General features: G+C 36.9%; 2 protein-coding genes across 2 annotated transcripts; one reads left to right on the top strand and one right to left on the bottom strand.

The window, feature by feature from the left end:
- Nucleotides 1–3813: 3813 nt before the first annotated feature.
- On the top strand, nucleotides 3814–11005 carry LOC128544101 (proline-rich protein 29-like). Its single transcript, XM_053514065.1, has 6 exons — nucleotides 3814–3878; nucleotides 5959–6046; nucleotides 8554–8660; nucleotides 8755–8957; nucleotides 10675–10745; nucleotides 10931–11005. The coding sequence occupies exons 1-6, from the start codon at nucleotides 3816–3818 to the stop codon at nucleotides 10981–10983; spliced, it is 585 nt and encodes a 194-aa protein (XP_053370040.1). The 5' UTR covers nucleotides 3814–3815; the 3' UTR covers nucleotides 10984–11005.
- Nucleotides 11006–20145: 9140 nt separating this feature from the next.
- tcap (titin-cap (telethonin)) lies at nucleotides 20146–21477 on the bottom strand. The gene is made up of 2 exons (XM_053515258.1): nucleotides 21260–21477; nucleotides 20146–21042 (listed from the first exon to the last, which is right to left on the bottom strand). The coding sequence occupies exons 1-2, from the start codon at nucleotides 21406–21408 to the stop codon at nucleotides 20652–20654; spliced, it is 540 nt and encodes a 179-aa protein (XP_053371233.1). The 5' UTR covers nucleotides 21409–21477; the 3' UTR covers nucleotides 20146–20651.
- Nucleotides 21478–22568: the final 1091 nt, after the last annotated feature.

The following is a 22568-nucleotide window of genomic DNA, read 5'->3' as shown; positions in this document are numbered from 1 at the left end:
TTAAAATGCATTGTTGAATGTTTTTTTTTTTGGTGGCGTGGTGGCTTAGTGGTTAGCACTGTCGCCTTGCACCTTCAGGGCCTGTGCTTGATTCCCATGTTGGGTCTATGTGCATAGAGTTTGCATGTTCTCCCATGCATGCTGGGTTTCCTCTAAGTTCTCCGGTTTCTTTCCACTGTCCAAAAACATCCAGATTAGGCTAATTGCCATTCCCAAATTACCCATGGTGTGTGAATGTGCATTTGAATTTTGACCGGAGGTCCTACCACGGTTGTACAAATAGAAAATAAATACAATGGTCACCATTGGTCGCCATGGTCCCTAGTTGAACTACAGAGGTTCCAAGATAGATGGATGGAATGCGTTTTTTTTATTTTTACATTTTTTTAAATGTTTTTAACTCAGGTTCGGATGTATATACAATCAGTCCAATGTCTTACTACTCCAGTAACATAGGCACATAGGACACTCTAACTGTCTGATCCCCCCCCTGATGATGTCTACTCTGTAATGAATAATGAATAGGTTCTAAATAACTAAAGCATTAATATCATATTAATGTGCTACTTACTCTCAGTGAATGGAGGCACATTAAGGTTCCACTAAGAGGCGTGAGAGAGATGAGATTTTAAGTGTCATAAAATATCTATGATAATCTTAATTATGCAGTAGTAAAATGTGGGTGGGTGGCACAGGGGCACAGCAGGTAGCCATTCCTCATCATGACTTTGGGGTCCCCAGTTCACTGTTGAACTCGAATGACTGTCTCTACAAAGTTTCATTGGGTTTCCTCTAAGCTTTCCAGTTTCTTTCCATCCCCCAAAAGACCTGAAAATTCCAGATCCACTGACATCCTGACCAGAATAAAGCGGTTACTGAAGATGGATGAATAAAATATGTGTCAATTTTGCTTTAGATAAAGAATGCAAAGGCAAGATGCTATATAGGAATAAATGTGACAAGTACAAAAAGTGGAGTTTACAAATTCTCCATAACTAAATAAAGGAATCTTGGCGTGATTGTGCATGTCACAGAAAGTTAGAGCAAGTGTGCCTACTTCCAAAGCACCCACACAGCCTTCAGAGGACTGGAGATACAGGGGCTCTTTTCCTGAATGTAAAGCCTTCTAGCTCAGCGAGGGAGGCTAAGATTTTGAGTAATTGCAGGCTATCTAACAGAATGAATGTTGACTCAATACAACAAGCAACACCCTCAGTCAGCATTGTCCAAATGCATTTTCCTGGTTTCTCTTCAAGAGCCCAGCGATGCAGCCATGATGAATCGCCTCACTCTATCGCTTTTTCACTTCTCATCAGTTTAAATGCACTCATATATCTTTACTGCATAATTATGATAACTATAGATATTTTATGACACTTCAAATCTCATAATCTCATCCTTTCCCCTCCCTTTCACTCCCTCGCTCTCTGGTGCCCACACAATGACTGGGCTTTTAAAAATAGCGGCGATCCTTCCAGCCTGTGGCGCGTGCCTTGATTAATTACTATGTGTGTGTTGCTGTGTGTGAGGGTGGGATCGGTGTATGTGTGGGTTAAAATGAGAGAGAGAGAGGGAACGAGAGATGGAGATAGAAAGAGAGAGAGATTGTTAGGTGGATGAGAATCAGAAGCCTACAGTGGCATTTAAGCGGAAAACACATTAAGAAACCAAAAAAAAAAAAAGCATAACAAAAACAACAACAAAAATATATTAATAAAATTGCACTTTGTTGGCTGTACAATCAGAAGTGGAAAGTAATAAATTCCCTTTACAGTGTGTATGTACATATCTTAGTGTAATAGTACTTTTCAGTTATAATATTTTTCCTTATGTATTTATTTGTTTATGAATTTATTCATATATTTATTTTCATTTATTTTCATTTTGAACACCACAAATGCTTTTACTTCAAAAGACTGTAAGCAAAAAAACAAAAAACAAACAAACAAACAAAAAAAAAACAAATTACACTATATGGGCAAATTTTAATTAATTCTATTTTGAGAAAAAAAAAAGCTAAAACAGTATTCTTTTGGAAACGTGTATAGGTAAGTCAATAGATATTTGAGTAAGTAAAATAAACTAGCTAGATATTCTAATGGTTTACATTATGGATGCACAAGATTAAATTTTTTATAAAGATGTGTTTTAAATGTTGTGCAATGATAGCCTGTTGTATTACAGGTCTTCAGTATAGAAAATGCTCAAGATTTACATTTATGGCATTTGACAAATGTCCTTATCCAGAGCGATTTACTTAAAAAAAAATCTCATTACACCTCTGAGCAATAAGGGCCTTGCTCAAGGGCCCAACAGGGCAACTGGGTGGTTAGGAGGTTTGAATCTGGGACCATCCAAAGCATAGTCCAATGCCTCAACCAAGCTACTGAAACCCCAACAAAGTTAGTCACACAGGTAATGTTTAATTTTCTCATATAGTGTTGATGTTTACAGCACCTACAACTCGTTTTGGTAAATGTAAAAGAAAAAACCTTCACTGCTCAGATATGTATTCTGTCAATAGGTAGGTGTACACAAAACACCTTACACAAAAAGTAATTTGTGAAGTACATACACAAGTTTTTTTTTTTTTTTTTTTTAACCAGATAGCTTGTTTATTCTAAACTCAAGTGAGGTATTTATTACTCAATGTCAAGGCTCAAGTCAGACAGGTATGACCAAGCAAAAGATGAAACATCCTGGACTGACCTGTAATATATATTAATAGCATTACTTTACATGGGTTAGCACAACATTTGCCAAATGCTTTTATCCAAAGTGACTTACATTTTTATTTTATTATACTGTACATCTAAGCAGTGTTAAGGGCCTGACTCCCCATAAAATTTACATCATTAACATACCATTAACATATTAAAATTAATTATCAGTTATATACTGTACATGTAAACTGGTGACAGGATTATGGGCACCCAAGGCTCACCCATGCTTGCGGAAACCAATGCCCAGTACAAAAAAGTCCACCCAGTGCACCACAATCTGCCCACAGACCCAACATGCAAGAACACAAGACTGTGAAACAAACTCCAAAGTCCCCAGTTCTTAATCTGACTGAGCCCCCATGGGATGCACCAGAAAAACTAGTCTGATTCACAGAGGTCCCACCCCACCACCTACAGCACCCAAAGGATCTACTCAAGGAGCTACTCAAGTGGCACATGGGCAACCTACACAATACTGGGCACACTTTTTTGTGTTGTAATATTATGGGTGATCAGTTTATAGTCCAGTTTAATGGACATCTAAAGAGATCTTATTCAGTAGCTTAACTTTATAGATTGACCTCAAATGCTAAATTCCGTTTGGACTTGAATTATTGGATTGAATATTTTAGATTTGGATGGTGACTGGATTTTTCCAAACCACTCGTGAGTTTTTCTTTGTTTTTAGACTTTTTTGTATAATTAAGGCAGTAAGTTGACAAATAATAGAAGCTTAGACACCACACTATTGTCAAAGAAGAAAGGGAACGAGAAATAAAATTTTATTAACACATACACTGCCACCCACACGTTAAATTCCCCAATGTTAAATAAACTCCAACAGTGTTTATAAGTCCATCTGGACACAAATGTGCACTGTGGGTGTAAATTCAACCTTCAGGTTTTTTTAACTTGCATATGTTGAGCTATTTTTATGTAGTAATTCATGGGACATCCATCACACATGTTTCCTTTGTTCCTACGTCCATAGTGCGGATGAAAGCTGAGTTTGTTTGCGTCCCTGCTCCAAGGCAACGTAACACACACAGAGGTGTAGCTGCACAAATTGGAGCTGAACTGCAGTAAATAAGCATGGAACAGTCAGCACAGATCCAACAGGATGATTTCTCACACTTTCAACTCATTCAACAACCGGTGAGTCTTTGATGAGTGAGAATCTACCAGCTGAGAGTTTTTATGCATCTGGAAAACATGAATGGATTACAAAGACTGAAATAATAGATGAACACATCTTATATACATGAAGTAAGGTACAGAACATGAAAAAATCCCTAGTGATGAATTAATTACTACTTTTATAATGTATGTTTATATCTTTCATTTAGCTTTACTGTACCTACAGAATATTGTGTTGTACTGTATAATAAATAATTAAATAACAACAGTAATAATAATAATAATAATAATAATAATAATAAAAGTATTTGTCACATGTACCTTACAGCACAGTTAATAAATTTTTTCATATATCCCAGTTAAGAAGCTGGGGTCAGAGAGCAGCTTTAGTCAGGCTACAGCGCTCTTGGAGTATATAGGGTTAAGGGCCTTGCTTAAGGGCTCAACAGTGGCAACTTGACAGTGCTAGGGCTTGAACCCCCGACTATATGGTATGGGATTTCAATTAACATTTGTTATGGTCCAATTAGATAAATTCTTTGCTTAAGCAACTTACATGGCAAGCCTTACATTTTAATGATTAGTTTAGATTTAGATTTTGAGCAGTTTTGATGCCTGATGTTTCTATTTTTCACTAGTGCCATGGATTCCGAATAGATGAGACTTTTTTTTTTTATTTAACTTTTAAATAACTTTCTCATGCACATGTCATTAATTTGATCAGACACTAGACAGGGTGAACAACAGCCTTTTATTATTATTATAGTTTATTATTATTATTATTATTATTATTATTATTATTATTACATAAAAGTCACTGTTAAAAGAAATAACTACAGAGTTTGCTGAAATGACCACATTTAAGTTCAATACTGTCCAATGCATTATTAATACATGGAAGAATATTAGTGAGCCATCCACTTTGCAGTAGAAATGTGGAGTTGACACGTTTGAGTACCTGCCTAATGCAATAAGAACTCACACGATTGGGACTAAACAGGTGTATGGCCATGAGAAAACCACCCGATAGTGAATTTGATTGGAAAAAGGCTTGAGTTTGCTAGGAAACATAAAGATTAAACTTAGGAGCAATGGAAAAATGGTTATTTGGTGTGACGAGTTCAGACTGACCCTACTCCAGCGTGATGGTTGCATGTGAGTGACTATTTTTTTATTATTTTTTTAGACAGGCAATTTATTGGTACATTATTGGTACTGCTGTTCTCATAACCTCCAAAGTACAGTTAAACCTTGGATTGTGAGCATAATTTGTTTGAGTGTGGTTGAACTGTATATTAAAGCACATTTAAAACAAATTTCCCTATAAAAAACTATGGAAACTCAGATGACCCAAAAACCACAACCGAAAAATATTCATATAAAAATAATTAATACAAAATATAAAGTAAAATATATTTTAGAAATAACCTGCACCTTACCTTTGAAAATAACTGTGGCTAAAATAAGAAGAGAGTGGAGAGCAGGTAGGAGGGATCTACTGTTTAGGATGACTTTCACACATACACACACACACACACACACACACACACTAACAGAAACACTGCTCTGTCATGAAAGTTCTTTAACAAGGAACCTCCCTAATGACACACATTAAACAGATTTGCACTGAGACTGAGCATGGAAGACGATTACTCAATCCCACAGTGCAAGAGAGCCATTGGCTCAGTTGTGATCACGTGACGCTTGGGAGATAAAGCGCATATGTACTACTCGTATGTCAAGACTTCGCTCGTTTATTAAATTTATTTTAAAAATGTGCTTGTCTTGCAAACGCTCACAGACAGATTACTTGCAATCCAAGGTTCCACTGTACTCGGTTTGGTTTTCTGAAAGGCTTTGTTGCCAGCTCTTGATGCCTATCTAGGTTATGTAATCTATGTTCAACTAAGAACTAAAGTGCTGAATCAGCAAATACTTCTTGCAGTAGCGACTTCAGAGTGTGTTCATTAAGTGGAAATGGAAACTGTAGGTGTGAATTCAGTTCTGGCAAGTTTGATTGCAGTGTTACAGTCCCTCCTCACTCTCAATGAAGTCTTTTTTTTTTTTTTTTACACACCTGTCTGTCTCTTTTCTCCAGGTCCCTCAGCCAGTTACAGTCTTCCAGCAGCTCCCTTCAGCAATGTCTCCACCTGCACCAGCTTTACGGCCAGGACACATCAGGGAGGGTACAGTACCACACACACCCACACCCGAAGTTGAGAGTTTCAGTGCTGTAACCACCAACATAGACCTAAAAATAATTTCACTGGTGTAAAACAATTTGTTATAATACTATCAGGCATTGTCCAAAAAGGATGTGTAGCCTTTGATTAAAAAAGCGTTTTTAATGTTGCCTCTTGACATCATCACCTTTTGCATGCTTATTAAAGATCTAGACCTTAATCTGGGTTATTGAACATTCCTATGCGTATGTAATGTAATGTTCATCTGCTAAATGTTAAACTTTTACATGGGTGGGTATGTTATGTGTTGTGCTTTCACTACCAAAAAAAAAAAACCACATTAGAAATTGAATTGATCTTGTGTAGTGTCAGATTCATATAGAATTATCAGATTACAATAAATAGAAAAAAGAATTTTTTTTTGTAAAATTATGGATAATATATGAATGTTTTATACATGTGTTTTCATGTGGCATTTTGAAAACAACAACAACAACAACAACACTGAAACCCTATGTCCCTTAAATTTTGTCACAATGGATAAATCAGCCAGTTCTAATTTAATTAGATCATTAATGCTCTGGCGGCTTCAATGGTATTAGCAGAGGATAATCACCCTTTTTCTTGATTTCAACATTTTTCAAAAATCCACTGAATGCATTTTAATGCACTTAATTATTTTCAGGTCGTTTTGCTGTGTAACGAGGGCATTTCAATGTGGTGGCATTTTCAACATGGAAGTTCTTAAGTTTCGAAAAAGTAGTGTAGGCTGTAGTTTTCAAACAAAAAGTTTGTTTACAAAAATAAGAAAAATAATTTGCCCTAATCAGTAAAATTCTGAAAATGGCCTTTTTATAGGGTTTTGCTGTTAAACTAATCAATTACATTATTATATTTACTCATTTTAAACTAGAAATACTACAATTGTAATATTTTCTGACAGAAAGTCAGAAGTGAAATCATAGAATATTGATATTTTAAATGCTTAAATTGTGTAAAATTAAGGTAAAATACGTTTGAATAATAGTATGAGTAATAAAAATCTCATTATAATAAATATTTTATTTTACTGTAACTTACTGTATTCCCACATTCAAAATATTTTCACTTCCTAATATATTTTTTGTCTTTTTTTCCAGAGCAGTCACAGAAGATATCTTTAGTTTCGATGCATTCCATTTGTGTAAAGAAGCAATATCTCCCTGAAATATAGATTTTGTGTCTATAGATTGTGTATGTTGGTTATAAAGTCACCTTATAAAAGTCAAAACCACCAGGGACTAAATGGGCAAATTATAAGTTGAGGGGAAGCCATTTGAGATGATTCAGGGAACTTAACAAGATGTAAGCCCAAGGATACACCCATGACCTACAGTATGAGCATAAATGAATATTAAATAAATTCCATGTAAACATAGACTTTACCTAAATGTTGCAATTTGATTGGTTAAGCACTCTGCCTGCAAAATCCCATAGTACATCATGCTTTCTGTTTTGTTTGAAACCCGGTGGAAACCCACCAAGCACAGGGAGAACATGCAAACTCTATACACAGAGACCCTAGGAGGGAATTGGACCTGGACCCTGGAGATGCGAGGCGACAGAGCTACATATACTGTATTACAAAAACCTTCAGTGTGATGGACATAACCAATGTCAAGCATTATGTGCAATAAATGCAGCATCAAAATAAAGGACATTGCTTTTATAGTGTATCATAAAGTATTAAACCTGACATCTTCTTTGGTTCAGATAGCATCAGTGTTCTTGATTTACGCCTGCAATAAATAAAGTTACATGTTACAACTGAAATATACATTAAGTTATTGGTTCTCAACCTGACCACCTGTGCTTTTCATTTTATTGTTTGCCCCTCTAATCCACTTCAATAATAATAATAATGAAAAAAAAAAACGCTTTTAATTAGCTGATTAGTCAACTAAGATGTCTTGGGAGATGAAAAAACACTAAAATGTGCAGGACGGGGTGTCCTCCAGGACCAGGCATTAGAACCATTGCATTAAGAAAATAAGGGTTAGATGTACAGTACAGTAGTACAACGTTATGATATTTAAAAGGAATAGGCTGTACCCTGTGCAACGTGCTCTGCATGTAATTTGCTTAGAAATAATATTGTCATTTTATATATGCATAAAAAAATGCCTTGATTTAGTTTTAACTACAGGGAAACTTTGCCTCTTATCTCCATATTTAAATCCTGCACATCCATAAATATTACAGCAAAATTCCAAAATGGGAAGCAGCGTGCCTATTGTGTTTAACCCGATTTTCTTTTGTAAAAATAACTACTAAAAGCAGTGTGTAGAGCACTGATTGCAGTACTCAATCACTTCACACACACGCGTAGATGTCTATCCAAAAGAGATGTGTTCACAAAGCACTATCTAGTGGAGGCTCATGGGTATGGCATCCTACAGTCTTCCTGTATAGTGCTAGATCTTCCGTTATAGTGTTAACTGTCTCTGTATGTCTGTGTGTGTTTCTTACAGATCTTGTAGAGCTGATGATGATGCAGAATGCTCAGATGCATCAGGTCATCATCAACAACATGACCATGGCTGCGCTCAGTTCTTTCGGCTACACGCAAGCACCTGGGGTAAATCATACACTGATGCATGCAACATTTTTACTTTCTTAAAATGAAGACTATGTATGCATGCTTAACATTTGTATGCTTTACACTAAAACAGCATCCAGGTCCACCAGTAACAGCTGAGGTGGAGCCAGAGGTGTATCATCACCACTACCCTTGTCCACCTTGTGTTTCTTACCCTGTGTGGGTTCCTATGTCTCTGGCACCAATGCAGTCTCCCGTTCCTCTTCAGACCATTCCGAACTTTAATGAGACAACAATGTGCCCTCTACACAATATCCACACAGAACACAGAGACAGGTGAGAGAACACATGTTTTTAACTACAAGTTGCTAAACAGCTTTAGCATTTGAAGTTTATGCAAGAGTTACTAGTTATTATTTGGGAGCAGAGTCACCATGTTTGTATAATAAACCAAACCAATGGTCGCAAAAAGACCAACCAAATACGAAAATTCACAAACACCGCACTACAAATTTATGACCGAACATATTTTAAAAGTATTATCATATAGTATTGTTTTTAATAAAGCAGTGAGACAGCCACGAGGTTTCTTAAACATTTTTATTTAAGGTGAATGTGTCCTGTACTGAGACAAAGATCCAAAATGATAACAAAAACAGTAATGATGACCACAACAACGGTGAAGATGATGACAGTGGTGAGGATGACATCAACAGTAGGGACGAAGACAATAGTGACAATGATGGCGAGGACAACGTCATTGTACTGTAGATAACGACAATAACAGGGGAGACATCCACAACAACACTGAGGACAACAACAACAGTGAGGACACTGAAAACAGGAACAATGATGCTGACAACAACAACAACAGCGAGGCCGAAAACAAGAGTGATGATGATGATGGCGAGAAAAGTTACGATAACGACAACAACAGCATGGACGACGACAACAACAACAAAGACAACTTCAACAACAGTGCTGTCAAGAACAACAGCATGGACAGCGTGAACAACAGCGAGGACAACAATAATGCGGGTGATGACAACAACAGGGTGGACGAAGACACAACAGCATGAACGAAGACAACAACAGCGCGGATGATGACAACAACAGCGCGGATGACGACAACAACTGACACCGATCAAAATGACACAGGCGACAATGATAATGATCATGATGACAACAACAACAGAGGAAGCGGTGACGACAACAGTGATGATCACAGGTGCAAGACAAAGTCCGAAGTGTAACATTGACTATAAATAGAGATATAAAACAAACTAAACAAGGTGCAGGTGAATACATATGACATCATGTGACCGACAGGTGAGATGCAATAGACTTTGGAAAATGGAGTCTGGAAATAGACGTCAACATAAAAGTCCAACATGATACTGATAAACAAACACTAATGAAGATTTCATTTAAGGATAAACTATTTAGAAATAAATAATGAATATGTAACTAAATACATTATAACTCAATATAGATATAAAAATAAAACTCTCTTATGCTTTACTATACAAGTGTTCATTTAATTAAGGCTGTCATTATGCATTATATTTATTTACTCACTTATTGTCTATACCGCTTCATCCTGTATACATGGTCGTGGGAAGCCAAGTGACTTAGGGCATGAGGTGGGGTATACCCTGGACAGGGTACCAATCCATCACTGAGCACACACATCATAGGGGCAATTTGGGAATGGCAATTAGCCTAATCTGCATGTCTTTATACTGTGGAAGGAAATCTCAGAACCCAGAGGAAACTCCATACACACAGACCCCTAGGTGGGATTCGAACCCAGATTCTGGAGGTGCAAAGCGACAGTGCTAACCACTAAACCACCGTGCCACCCCAATACTAATTAATTCATCTAAAAATAAGCTTTAAAACAAACAAAACATGCAATAATACAAATGAGTAAAAAACAATGGTTAACATCATTTTTTTCCCGTTCAGTTTTATTCAGTTGGAATTCAAATGATGTGATATTGCCACATGCATACTGTACACACCATCACTAACAAACAAAACTGTTGTGTAGGAAAGCTGTTCCTCCTCCTCCACCACCAAGTGCAACAGGTACTATTGGACCAGGCATTCCCCCCGCTGCAGGTACACACACACACACACACACACACACACACTAATTTGTTTGGAGGTGTTCATGGTGATCCAGCATGTAGACAGCTTTTCTGTCCAGAGGATAGCTTGGAGCTGACAGCTAAAAAAATTCTCTCTCTCTCTCTCTCTCTCTCTCTCTCACACACACACACACACACACACAAACTTTCTTTCAGAGTACTATGAAGCAGAAAGAAGGGAGCACAGACAAGAAGAGACACAGAACTGAAAGGGAAACAGTAAGCTAACTTGAATGGACTTTCATCAAAACACTAACAAATACTAAGAGGGACATTCAAGTCAAACTGGGACTTGTGACACAATTTATTGTAAACGAATGTGAGAGACCGATTGAGACTAAAATTTACCCACAGTAAAACATGTGAACATTTTTAAGAAGGACGTACTGTATATCTAAATACTTAGGTGGCTCAGAGCCCCACTGTAGTCGTTCCTGTAAACATTCTGCAAGTTGAACTAACTTGTTGCCAACTTGCAGAAGAGAGGGAGTTAGTGCTACATCCCCCATACAGTCCTACCCCGCTCCAAGCCGTTTCCACATGCTTGAGCCATTAAAGGAGTTCCTTGGACGCTGGGAGGCCAGCATGTCTGATCATGGCTCCTGTGTACTGAGAAAACATTCTCCCTTGATGATATCGAAAAAAACTAACTGGGATAAGTGCATTAGTGTAGCAGTGTCATTCTGCATAATCAAAAGTTTGACTCGAATGCCCAGTTCATCCGATCAAGAGATAATTGATTATTCTTGCTATGAAATGTGTGCAATGTTGGAACATATTGTAATAAAATGATTAAACAGCATGAAAAATGAGTTCAATCACTTTAGCCTGTTCCTTTTTTGATGTAGTTTTGATGTGTCCCATACAATACCTCTAAATTAAATTCTGTAATACATTCCAATTTAATGGTATGATTAAGAATGCTTCAGTTGCATCTCTTTACTTTGTTGGTTTGACATTATTAGTCTCTAACTGTGCAGCAGTCAAAAGCATACAGTACTTACCCAAAGTAGCAGGGTGTCTTTTGATCCTAAAGATAAAAGTAGAGCATAAATGTGAAAAAGAGATGAAAGAGAAAACAATTGGCAATCTCCAATGATTAGATAAATATCCATCAAATAAGCAAGTAACTTAACTGGCTTTGTAGTTATTTGCTTATATCCATGCTGTCAGAAATTTGCATAGTGCTGTGATTTTCAAAGCTTTGAACTCAGTTAGTGGTGCCAGAAAGCACTGTGGGTACAAACGTCATTATTTTTGTCTGTGTGGACTACTATAGAAGACTACTATGGAAGGCAAAAGAGAGCGAGAGAGAGAGAGAGAGAAAGAGCAGGATGCAGAGTAATTATTAAAATTATCAGTGTGGGCTCACTGCTAAGCTACAGTAGTTAAAGAAAGTAACTATTTTGTGATAAAATGTACTGTTATAATGATAAAAACGGATCATTTCATGGAGTAAAATCTTATACTGTACATAATCTTACACATAACTTTCCATTTAAATAACAATCCATACTGTTACTGATACTCTCTATTAAAATGGCAGATACCCAATTTTTTCGTATGTTTTAAAAAAAATTAAAAACTTCAAATTTATATAGTATTAAAACTTATATCAAAACTTCATGTACACTATCTGTTTGAATATAAGTTTTAATATTATATGAATGAATGCAATAATCGACAATTGAGTATTGTGATGCACCTTTTTTTTCTTTTATGATTGAATACAATTAATAATTTTTTAAAGATAATCTCCTGAAGTGTTTTTCCTCTTATTCCACAGCAGTTGTCCAGGAATTTAACATCAGTCAAAGAATGAGAACCAGTATGCTCATATAAAATTGTGATGTGCCTTGCAGTCAGGTTTGCTAGCAGAGCTGTTGCTATCGAGTCCATCTGATTAATATAACATCAGAATTCAAAACATCTGTTGTGTTAAAAATAATAATACTAATAATTAATTAGTTTAAATCATGCAAAAGTTAAATGTTTTTGACATTTTCTGAGGTCGAGCTCGGTGAAGGTCTTCTTGGTTGTCGTCTTCCAGTAATGCTCTTCGCCTCTTGAAGCGCACGTGCCACTTAAAACACCTTGAGCGACTAATTGCAGCATCAGCTTAAAATTTCTGTCAATCACCTTTGTGTCAGATTGGACTAGTTTCAAGCAGAATTTCACGTTTTCTCTTTGTTCTAATCTGCTGTCCATGATGAAATATCTAACATGGTGAACCAGCTGCACAGTTCCCAATGTACACAGGACGATGCCTTTTGGCACACTGACTTATGAATTGATGCTCCCTGTAACTGTGCATGGAACCCTGTGCTGTTGCTGTGTTCCAAAACTAGTCTTAAACCTTTTTGATACAACCTCATAATAATATCCCCAAATTGTTTTTGATTGGACATAATAAAAGAACACATTTACTGTATGAGAGCGGAAGCTACCTTAATTTCTCTATATAATCCCTTGCTACACTAATTCACCCATCCCAGCATTTTTCCTGTGCTTGGATACCATCAAGGTAAAAGGTTTTCTCAGTACACCAGAGCTATAATCTATTGATTTTTACAGATCAAGTGTTCCACTTGCTTAATGTTCACGGAAATGACTGCAGTGGGCTCTGATTCACTTCGGCTGGGATCGTCAAACAGAAAATGTAATGCTGTGGCTAAGAATCTCATCACCATGCAGTACTTCATTCATTCATGAGAAATTTTATCTCGGTTTGACTTGTACCATTACAAAAAAAAAAAAAAGGCTTCAAATTGTTTATATTAGCTGCATAGTAGACAGACCATTACGTATTCCATATCCTGTGTAGGGTTTTGGGAGGCCCTAAACCATTGCAGGGCACACACACACACTCACACACACACACACACACGCACACACACAATTGAAAATTTGAAAATACTGTACCATTGAATCGACACTGCATGTCTTTGCACTGTTAGTGGAAACCGGAGAGCGTGGAAGAAACCCGCCAGGGGAACATGCAAACACCAAAAAATGTGCACACCTTGACTGGAGGCAAGGTTCAAATCCCTCACCCTGGAGTTGCAAGGTGACAGTGCTGACCACTAAGCCATTAATCACCTACAACATATTATTATTATTATTATTATTAATAACTGATGTTCTATTAAGGAAATTTAAATGCTTACTGTTAGGAAAGTAATAATTAAAAATTAAACAGTCTGTAAAACACATTCTTACACACACTACCGAAAAGAAAACTGTCAAAGTGTGAACATGGACAACTGTTAATTGACTCATCTGTTGTGTGAAGCATGGCATGAAAGGAAAGAGGGTAATTCCATCTTCTGAACAGCAGAGGGCAGTGAGGGCCACTCTGTCCATGTGCGCATGCGTCCGGGTTTATAATTAGCCAACTGTTTCTGTGTCTTAAATCATCGTGTAATAAGGACAGGAGGACAGGAGTTAAGTCCACAGATTGAATGTGTTTCAAGTGTATTTGGGTTTAAAGGTGTGTGTGTGTGTGTATTTGTTTTTTGGTCAAAATTAGGAAACTAAAACAGCAGGATAGATCTGTATGTATGTGTGTTCAGCACTTTCATAAACACTGGCTCTGGTTTAACATTGTGTAAAACCAGTGGTCTCAAGAGTTGTAATAAATGTAAGCACATGCAGCGATCTGAGGGGGTCCAAGTTCTGTTCCTTCTGTTCTTGTGCAGCAAGAACTTGGGTAGCACTTGAGTGGACAGTTCTTTCTGAAGAAGAACAGTAGTGAGATAAATTTTAGCATAATGCTAACTCAGGGAAATGCCCACAACCATTCATCATTAGAAATATAACTAGATGTGTTTACAGCAACACAATCCACCAAGTTTCAGTTTGAAAAGTGACTTAAATTCAATTCAGTCTACAGATTCAAAAATATATATATATATGTATGAGTTTAAAAAGTGTGAGGAAGCATGTATAAATCATGATTATTAGATTGTCTTGATGAGCAAATCAAAGGCGATGGTGGCAAGGAAAACTTCCTAAGATCGCAATAGGAAGGAATCCTTGAGAGGAACCAGACTCAGCAGGGAACCCATCCTCATTTGGGTAGTATGGATTGATTCGCAGTCATAATGTGTGTTAGCAGTCCAGTATAACAGAACAACAACAGTTTAATTTAAAGTTCACTCTCGTTTTTGGAGGCTCAGGTACAAAATTGCTTGTGGGAATTTCAGACCTGAACTATTAAGCGACTGCAGAACAACTGCCTTCATCAACTGCCTGCCTCTATCTACAGTATATAGTCAAGTGGAACCGTCCCCAGTCACCGCATACTGTACATCCCAAGCAGACCACCTGGGGTTATCTTCAGCAGCAAGTGCGAAGCCTCAACTTACCGCTTCTTGATTTGAACTTACCTCAGTTCTTTATGGACAACCCACATCAGACTGGGTCATAATTCATGAGCCATAAACAGGCATTAGGAATTTAATGATTCAATACAGCCATGCTTTTAATTACACATGCTTTTAATCACACATTCAATGTTGTCAAGATATGACAATAAAAATGGGACTCATTTGCAAAGGTAGGTTTTAATAAAGCAAATAAGCTCAAGATCTAAATATACTAAATGAAAGAAGAAGAAATAAACTCTAGCAACATAACCTCTGACATTTAGACACATGAACTATCTTGGCTTAGGACTACCATTCTTGATTTAATTTCTAGCAAAGTCATCTTTTTAAACAATTTGACAGCAAAATGAGATAACTCCATTTTTTTTTTTTTTTTTTTTTTGCAAGCAGTACTGCAAACTGGTATATTTGTATGTTTTATTATGAGCATTAAAAACACAAATGTTTAAATATTTAAATTCTTTGAGTTGTATAAGTGTTTTTGCATCTCTACCTCCCAAGGTTTTGGCACAACCAATAATATGTTTGAGTTTTACCTAAAAAAAAAAAAAAAAGCAAACTTGTGCTATGATTAAGATTTTGTGGTGAGTCAAACAGAAAGTAGTGGCAGAAAATAAGATCAAGAAAAAAGTGTTAAACTGACAAAACCTATTTAATTACAAAGATTGTTAAAGATAATAGGTTAATAATAAAAATTATAAGCAAGACAAAAATGACAGTTTACCGCATCATCAGTCTGCGTGTGTGTGTGTGTGTGTGTGTGTATGTGTGTGCGTGAGAGAGAGATGAGTTGCCAGAGCCACTCTCATACTTGTGGTTGAAAACAAATACACGTGTATCGCCACTTGTTTCCAGCAAGCCTCCAAAGACTTTTTATAGAACAAAAATCTCTGACTCATTTCTCTTTGCTTTACTTGAAGCAATGCTTTCAGTCAATAAAACAGACAAGTTTTTTGTGTTGTTATTTCATTATTTCATTTATCTTTATGTACCTGCACAGACAGTACATTTTCTACTTTAGAATATTTTATATAGTATTATTTAAAAAAAAAACATTCTGATAAGCAATTACCTGATATGCAACATACAGTATAGTATGTAAAACTATCATGCACATAAAAAGTTGTTTTGTGGTGGTCTAGAAAAAGTCAGTTCTTCACTCAATATATATTTTTTTCATAATACACTCGGATATATCAGTAGGTCAAACATTGCTCCTTAAATATCATGTGCTCTCATTAACAGTGTGACTAGCTGATCCCATTCCACAGTGTGTGTGTGTGTGTGTGTGTGTGCTTTGTCGTTAGGGAAAGGCTGATATGTTCGTTATGTTGGTTATGTAATAGCTCTTCTGGGTGCTTTGATACTAAGAGGACAGACACGTGCGCCACACACACCCCCAAAGCCCCACCACCACACACACACAGTTTATACTGTTTAACAGGGGATTGACATCAAGTATTCATGATACTGTTTGGTTAGGTATGATGACTTTGGACAGGTGGATTTAAACTGATATCATGTACAAGTTTGCACTAAAGTCAACTCCATTCATATACTTATGTGGATTCTTGGGTGGCTGGCACAAATTTAGGGCCATAAATATTTACATAGTTATAACTTTCATCTTTTTTTCTTTTTACGTGAATAATTATGCCATATTCTGTATATACATTTTGTTTACGGTTTAACATTGGTAACTATTCAATGTGTAAATTCCTCACATACAGCTGTCCACAAGGACCATAAATATTTTGTATACTGTATATACTGTACATTATATATTTTAATCCAGATTTTTATTTTCTCATCATTTCATCTTCAATTATTCCTATAAATTGTTGGCTCACCCTTTGCCTCTAACTTCCTTGAACTCTGGAGAAAAAAATTTACATACAGTAGTGAAACATTTTCAAAAAACAGTATCACATACTGTACCAGTGATTACACCAAATCCCAGGAAGAGCATCAGCGAATGACCTTTATTACATAATGCTCCAAAGCAGCAAATTATTAACTCCAAGCTATTAACTCAAGCCTTTTAAAGCAATCATTAATATTCAACAAACAATGGTTAATTGATGAAAAAATGTGTGTGGATGTTTGTGTATGCGTGAGGGATCAAGAGTGTAACAGAAGGCATTAATACATTTGTTGGCACTGGAACAAAAGAACAGAGAGAATGTGAAGGATTAAGAGCTCAGCAGACAAGCACAGGAGCGTCCTGACCCCTCTTCACATTTCTCTGTTCATCTCTTCCACACACTATCTCTGTGGATTTAGATATACAAAATATATTAGAACTGCTTGAAAGCTTAGTAAAGCTAGAAAGGCAGACTGATTGAACAGTTTTCATTGTTAAATAGAGAGTGGAAGAGTAAAAGAGACAGACAACATATTCTTAAATGATGTAGGTAAACTGAAATCACAAAGACGGACTGTACGTACTTGGGTTGTGCCTCTAAATTCCCGTTGCTTTTCCAACCTTAGAATGATCTCATGCCTTACTTGAGCCGTCTGGAATAATTTCTGAAGCTGCAGCTAAATGATATCGCCAATACTGCTATTAATAGTAAGGGGCATTATAAGTCAAATTACATGAAGCCTGTTTTGGTGGAAGGGATTTCTTGCTGTGTGACATTTTTTAAGTGTTTAAGCTTTATTGGTTGGCCATTAAGTAAGGGTGACCTTAAATTGACCCCTGTTTTTCAGGGCATTTTTGCTGTGGCTGTGCGGAGAAGGACTTTTGAAGGTCTGTCAGACTAAACCAGCTTGTTGGCAAAAATGGAACAGAGTGGTGCCAAGGGACAGTCCGTCCTGCTCCATCGCCAAATTCTAATACTGCCTCCCTTTCCATTCTCTTCCCATCTTGTTTTTTTACATGATAATGAAATAAAGCAAGCATGTGACCGGGAACAAACAAAACATAATGCAAACCATGGCATGATGATTCATAATGATGGAACGATAATCAGTTAATACAGTGGGTGAGTGAACTATTTTGGGAGCATTTGGGGATTTATCACTATGGGCTATGAATCAGTTGCTCTGCCCACAGAACATCTGTGACAACCTGAACTAACAGCTACATTTGTTGGTCATGAACTGGTGGGTCGTGTTCTGAATCCGAACCAAGCTAACTATTTCAGAGAATCAAACCAAGCAGTTGCAAAAACAGTGGTATTTTGGTAACTTGGATTTAAGTATTCAATGATCTAAAATTTTAAACTATAACATGTGAAAACAGAAATATTGCTGTAAATATCTTGTTTTGTTTGGTTGGTATTTTTGACACAACCTCTGGATGCACAACATCCCTATGGGTGACATATGAAAGAAAATAGAAACCTCTTTTATGCTGCAACTGAAATTGAGTACAAAGTTCTTCTGATTTATCACCATGTTTTTTTTTATGATGAAGCCTTTCTCCCCTTATGAGTGGTTTCTTTCACAAAGACCTCATGCCATGCACAGGGTACCATGACTCACTGAATGGCTTGATGAGGATAAAAATGAAAATGGAAAAGAGATTTCAACATCATCATTAAAGCACCAACTGAGAGAATGTTTTTCAGGAGAACACCAGTAATTCCCTATGGTTCCTAGAGAAATCTGTAGACTCAATGAAAAGGTGCATTTACTTTTTATTCTGGTGTCTTGATGTACCTCAACACCATACTAAGGCACTTAGTGTCTTTTTATTAGTTTTTTCTTCTTTCTTTCTTTATTTATTTCTTTTTTACACTTTTTGCATTTAATTTGTAATACATATTACATTACTCACTGACACTCGTTGTCTTTACTGCTTTATCCTGTATACAGTGTCGTGGGGAGCCTGGAGCCTATCCCAGGAGACTTAGGGCATGAGGTGGGGTACACCCTGAATGGCGTGCCAATCCAATATATACACCAGGAACAATTTGGGTTTGAGAGAAAAATGAAGTACCCGAAGGGAAACCCACCAAGCACTGGGAGAACATGTATTCAACCTGTATATGAAGCACCGTAAATAATTTTCTTGAACTTGAATGTGAACCTAAATACCCACATATTGGAAATGCTGTGCTATTGAAAATTTGGACACTGATTCAGGGCTTTCCATTATTTTTAAATGGTAAAACAATACAGGCATCAAAACTATTAAATAACACAATTCTTGGCATTTTCTAAACCAAGAATTTTTAAAGGAGTCTTAAAGAGTAATACATATACAGTATGTTAGGCACATAATGTGCAAAGCTGTAATCAAAGTAAACTATGGCTACTTTAAAAAAATCTAAAAATCTGAAAAAATAGACTCCACAACACGTCTAGGCTGTTTGCCTGCTGGGATCTATGCGTGGCATGCTGTGGCGAATTGGGTGTATGGATACTTTTCTTTTCTGGTCAGCATCGACTTCTTTTATAATATTGTTCATTTATTTATAATAGGCTATATGTTAATGTGTTAATGTTATCTTTATTTATAGATGAACAGTGTATGTTTGCCAAGTAAATTTCATGTATTTTTTTTATTTTGATGCCTTTACTATTTTACTACTAAAATATTTCTTTTAATAATAATAATAATAATAATAATAATAATAATAATAAACTCTTGAAAGAGTAATGTAGTAGTGATCAAACTTTTGACTATTTTTCTTTACCCTAACATTACACACACAAAAATAAACTTTAAACACTTTTGTTAGATAATAGATTGTGCACCCTTTAGATTTAACTTTTATAATTTGCTTCATTTAAATATGTCTGCTGTTAGCTTATATGGAATTTAATTGTCCAAAATACAGTAGGAGTAAGCAGGCCTATTAGGATGTTGTACCATAACAGATACAACATTTTCCAGAAATAGTGATTCATTTTTTAAGTTAAAATAATAAGATGTATATTTACAAGAGTGGAGATTCTCTGATTTGTCTTGTGAGTTTTATTAGATTTTATTTAAAACCAAACAATAAAGGTATTAGAAATATGCAGCTATCAAACCTTTAAATCTGGCTATTGTTTATTGATTCAGTAGTTAATTTGTTGTGCATTTGACACCAGGTTTAACACAAGTCAAACTTTCTTTTTTGCACTATTAACAGACGTGCCTAGCCACTGCAGGAAACCTCCCCCTCTATCTCTCTCTCTCTCTCTCTCTCTTTCTCTCTCTTTCATTCTCTTTCTCTGTCTCTCTGATGACTTATACCAATATACTGTCATAAAATTCTCCATCACCAAGAACAGAACAATACATTTTTGTTTTTTAAATATCAATACAAAAATAACTTAAATATCTAGACAAATGAAAGTATTTACAAGATCTATCAAAAAACTATTTACGAAATTACATTCTCATTCACTTCAATTCTAGCAGTATGAAAAGAAAGTGTTTAACATTTCTGCTACATTTGCTACATCAGTCCCGTTTCCTCATGACTCTTTCACACTTTATACAAGTCCATTTATTGATTTCCTTATCTCTCTTTTTTTCCATCTCTCTCTCTTCACCCTCTTTGGGCCTCCTGAGACATGGACCGGCCGAGGGTTCTGGGAGCCTTGGCGAACTCCATCCGCATGGGTTTGACAGGTGGCAGGTCCCGTGTGATCTCCAGGACATCTCTCTTGGCTGGGCAGGCTCCATCAGGTGCACGGGCACTGGGCAAATCCTCCAGGTTGTGAGGAGCACCACGGCCCAACCTCACACCCAGCTCGGCTGGCTTGAAGATGGGCAGAGGGAGAGTGTTTCTGTTGGGTAGCAGGCGGTGCTCACCGATGCCAGATTCCACAGTGCCGACACGCACAACGCCTGAAGGACATTGCTGGGAGAGGGGGCGGGCGCGCCAGTAACGGGAAAGTGTCTCTCGCCGGGAATCATCAGACATCCTCATTGACTGGCTATACATAGAAACATAAAAAAAGATGTTTCTTTAATGTCACTGCTAATTAAGTTACTTTAGATTTTCAAATCAATAACATTTTTAACCATATAAAACTTTCTGACATATCCCTGAATATACCTTAGTATGAGTACCCTATAATGGTTCGAAGGTTTTCAAGATGTTTTGTACAGCATTATAAAAGAAAATGTCTATGTGTGTATGTATTTACTCACCGATCCTCGTGCTGCGTTTTCATGTTGATGCTGTGCCAATCGGCGGTGTAGCTCTCTCTCTGGGAATCGTTCTTTTCTCTGACGCTGCAGCTCAGCTCAGCTCCCACCACACATCCACCACGTTTTTCCAATACTGTACAGACCTGCATCTTTGACAGTCTTGTATATGTGCGTTTGTAAACTGCGCAAAATTTTTAATTTACTTCTCTGGAAGCAGCTTCTCTTCTGATGCCCTCCGAGTGTGTGCAGTTGTCAGGGTGAGGGGTGTTCGCTTTTATACAGGCTCTGATGCTATTTCTACACTATGGCCTCACTCCACACTCTGTGTGCCGACAGCTGATACTCTCTCGATCTTACTCACACACACAAACACACACTGGATGCAGGGTTGGAATGAGCTTTAAAATCCCCTGATGCCAGTAAGTGGTCTTTTAAAATGATCTCTTTAAAACATGCATGTGTGACTCGCTAATAAGCAGAAACACACGCGATACAACATCCGTATACATTTTTACAATCACCACTCTCATGAACATCATCATTAGTATAATGAGAACCAGGTTACACTAATGTGGAAACTCAGATGAGTGGACGTCATTATGGAAACTATTTCAGTCTCGGATGCTTTTGTCACTGACTTGGTTTTGTAGACTTCATCCCAGTTGAAGTGAGAGAGGAAAACGTGCACGATTCTAGTCCAACTGAAGGACATAAAAGATGAGTGGTTTAAAGTGGGATAAATCAACATGAGAGCAAATTCTTAAACATGGATTACTTTCAAATAACTTTGCAGTAGCAGTATTTAGACCACTGATTAAAATGACATACATGATAACGATTAATGTTATGAATCAATCACAATTATTAAAATAAAAAGATTAATATTGCTTGCCATTAACACCCTTAATTTCGCAGGACCCTTTAGTGAGTCCAGATTTACTCTGAACAGTCATAACATTAACAGCATTTACCAATGATTATAAATTACATACCAATAAACTGGTGACATGCAAGGCTCATTTATAAGGTGAACCTGTTCCGTCTGATCCTGAAAGTTAATAGAGTCTGATCCTGAAAGTTAATAGAGTTTGAATCTATGAAAAAAGACAATTTTGGCCACGATAGAAAGGCACCAGAACACCCGTTACCCCACAACCCATCATGCAATGGGGCCCGGCAGGCAAAGAACCCTGGGCCGCCGCCCCGACCTTCAAGCTCCCCAGATCTCAATTTGATCTAGTACCCACAGGATGCACCAGACAAACACACCCAATCCATGTAGGATCCTACAGTCCCTGAAGAATTTGAT

Source organism: Clarias gariepinus, chromosome 16 (genome assembly GCF_024256425.1).
Source record: "Clarias gariepinus isolate MV-2021 ecotype Netherlands chromosome 16, CGAR_prim_01v2, whole genome shotgun sequence".
NCBI lineage: Eukaryota > Metazoa > Chordata > Actinopteri > Siluriformes > Clariidae > Clarias > Clarias gariepinus.
This window is presented reverse-complemented; position numbering and strand designations above follow the sequence as displayed.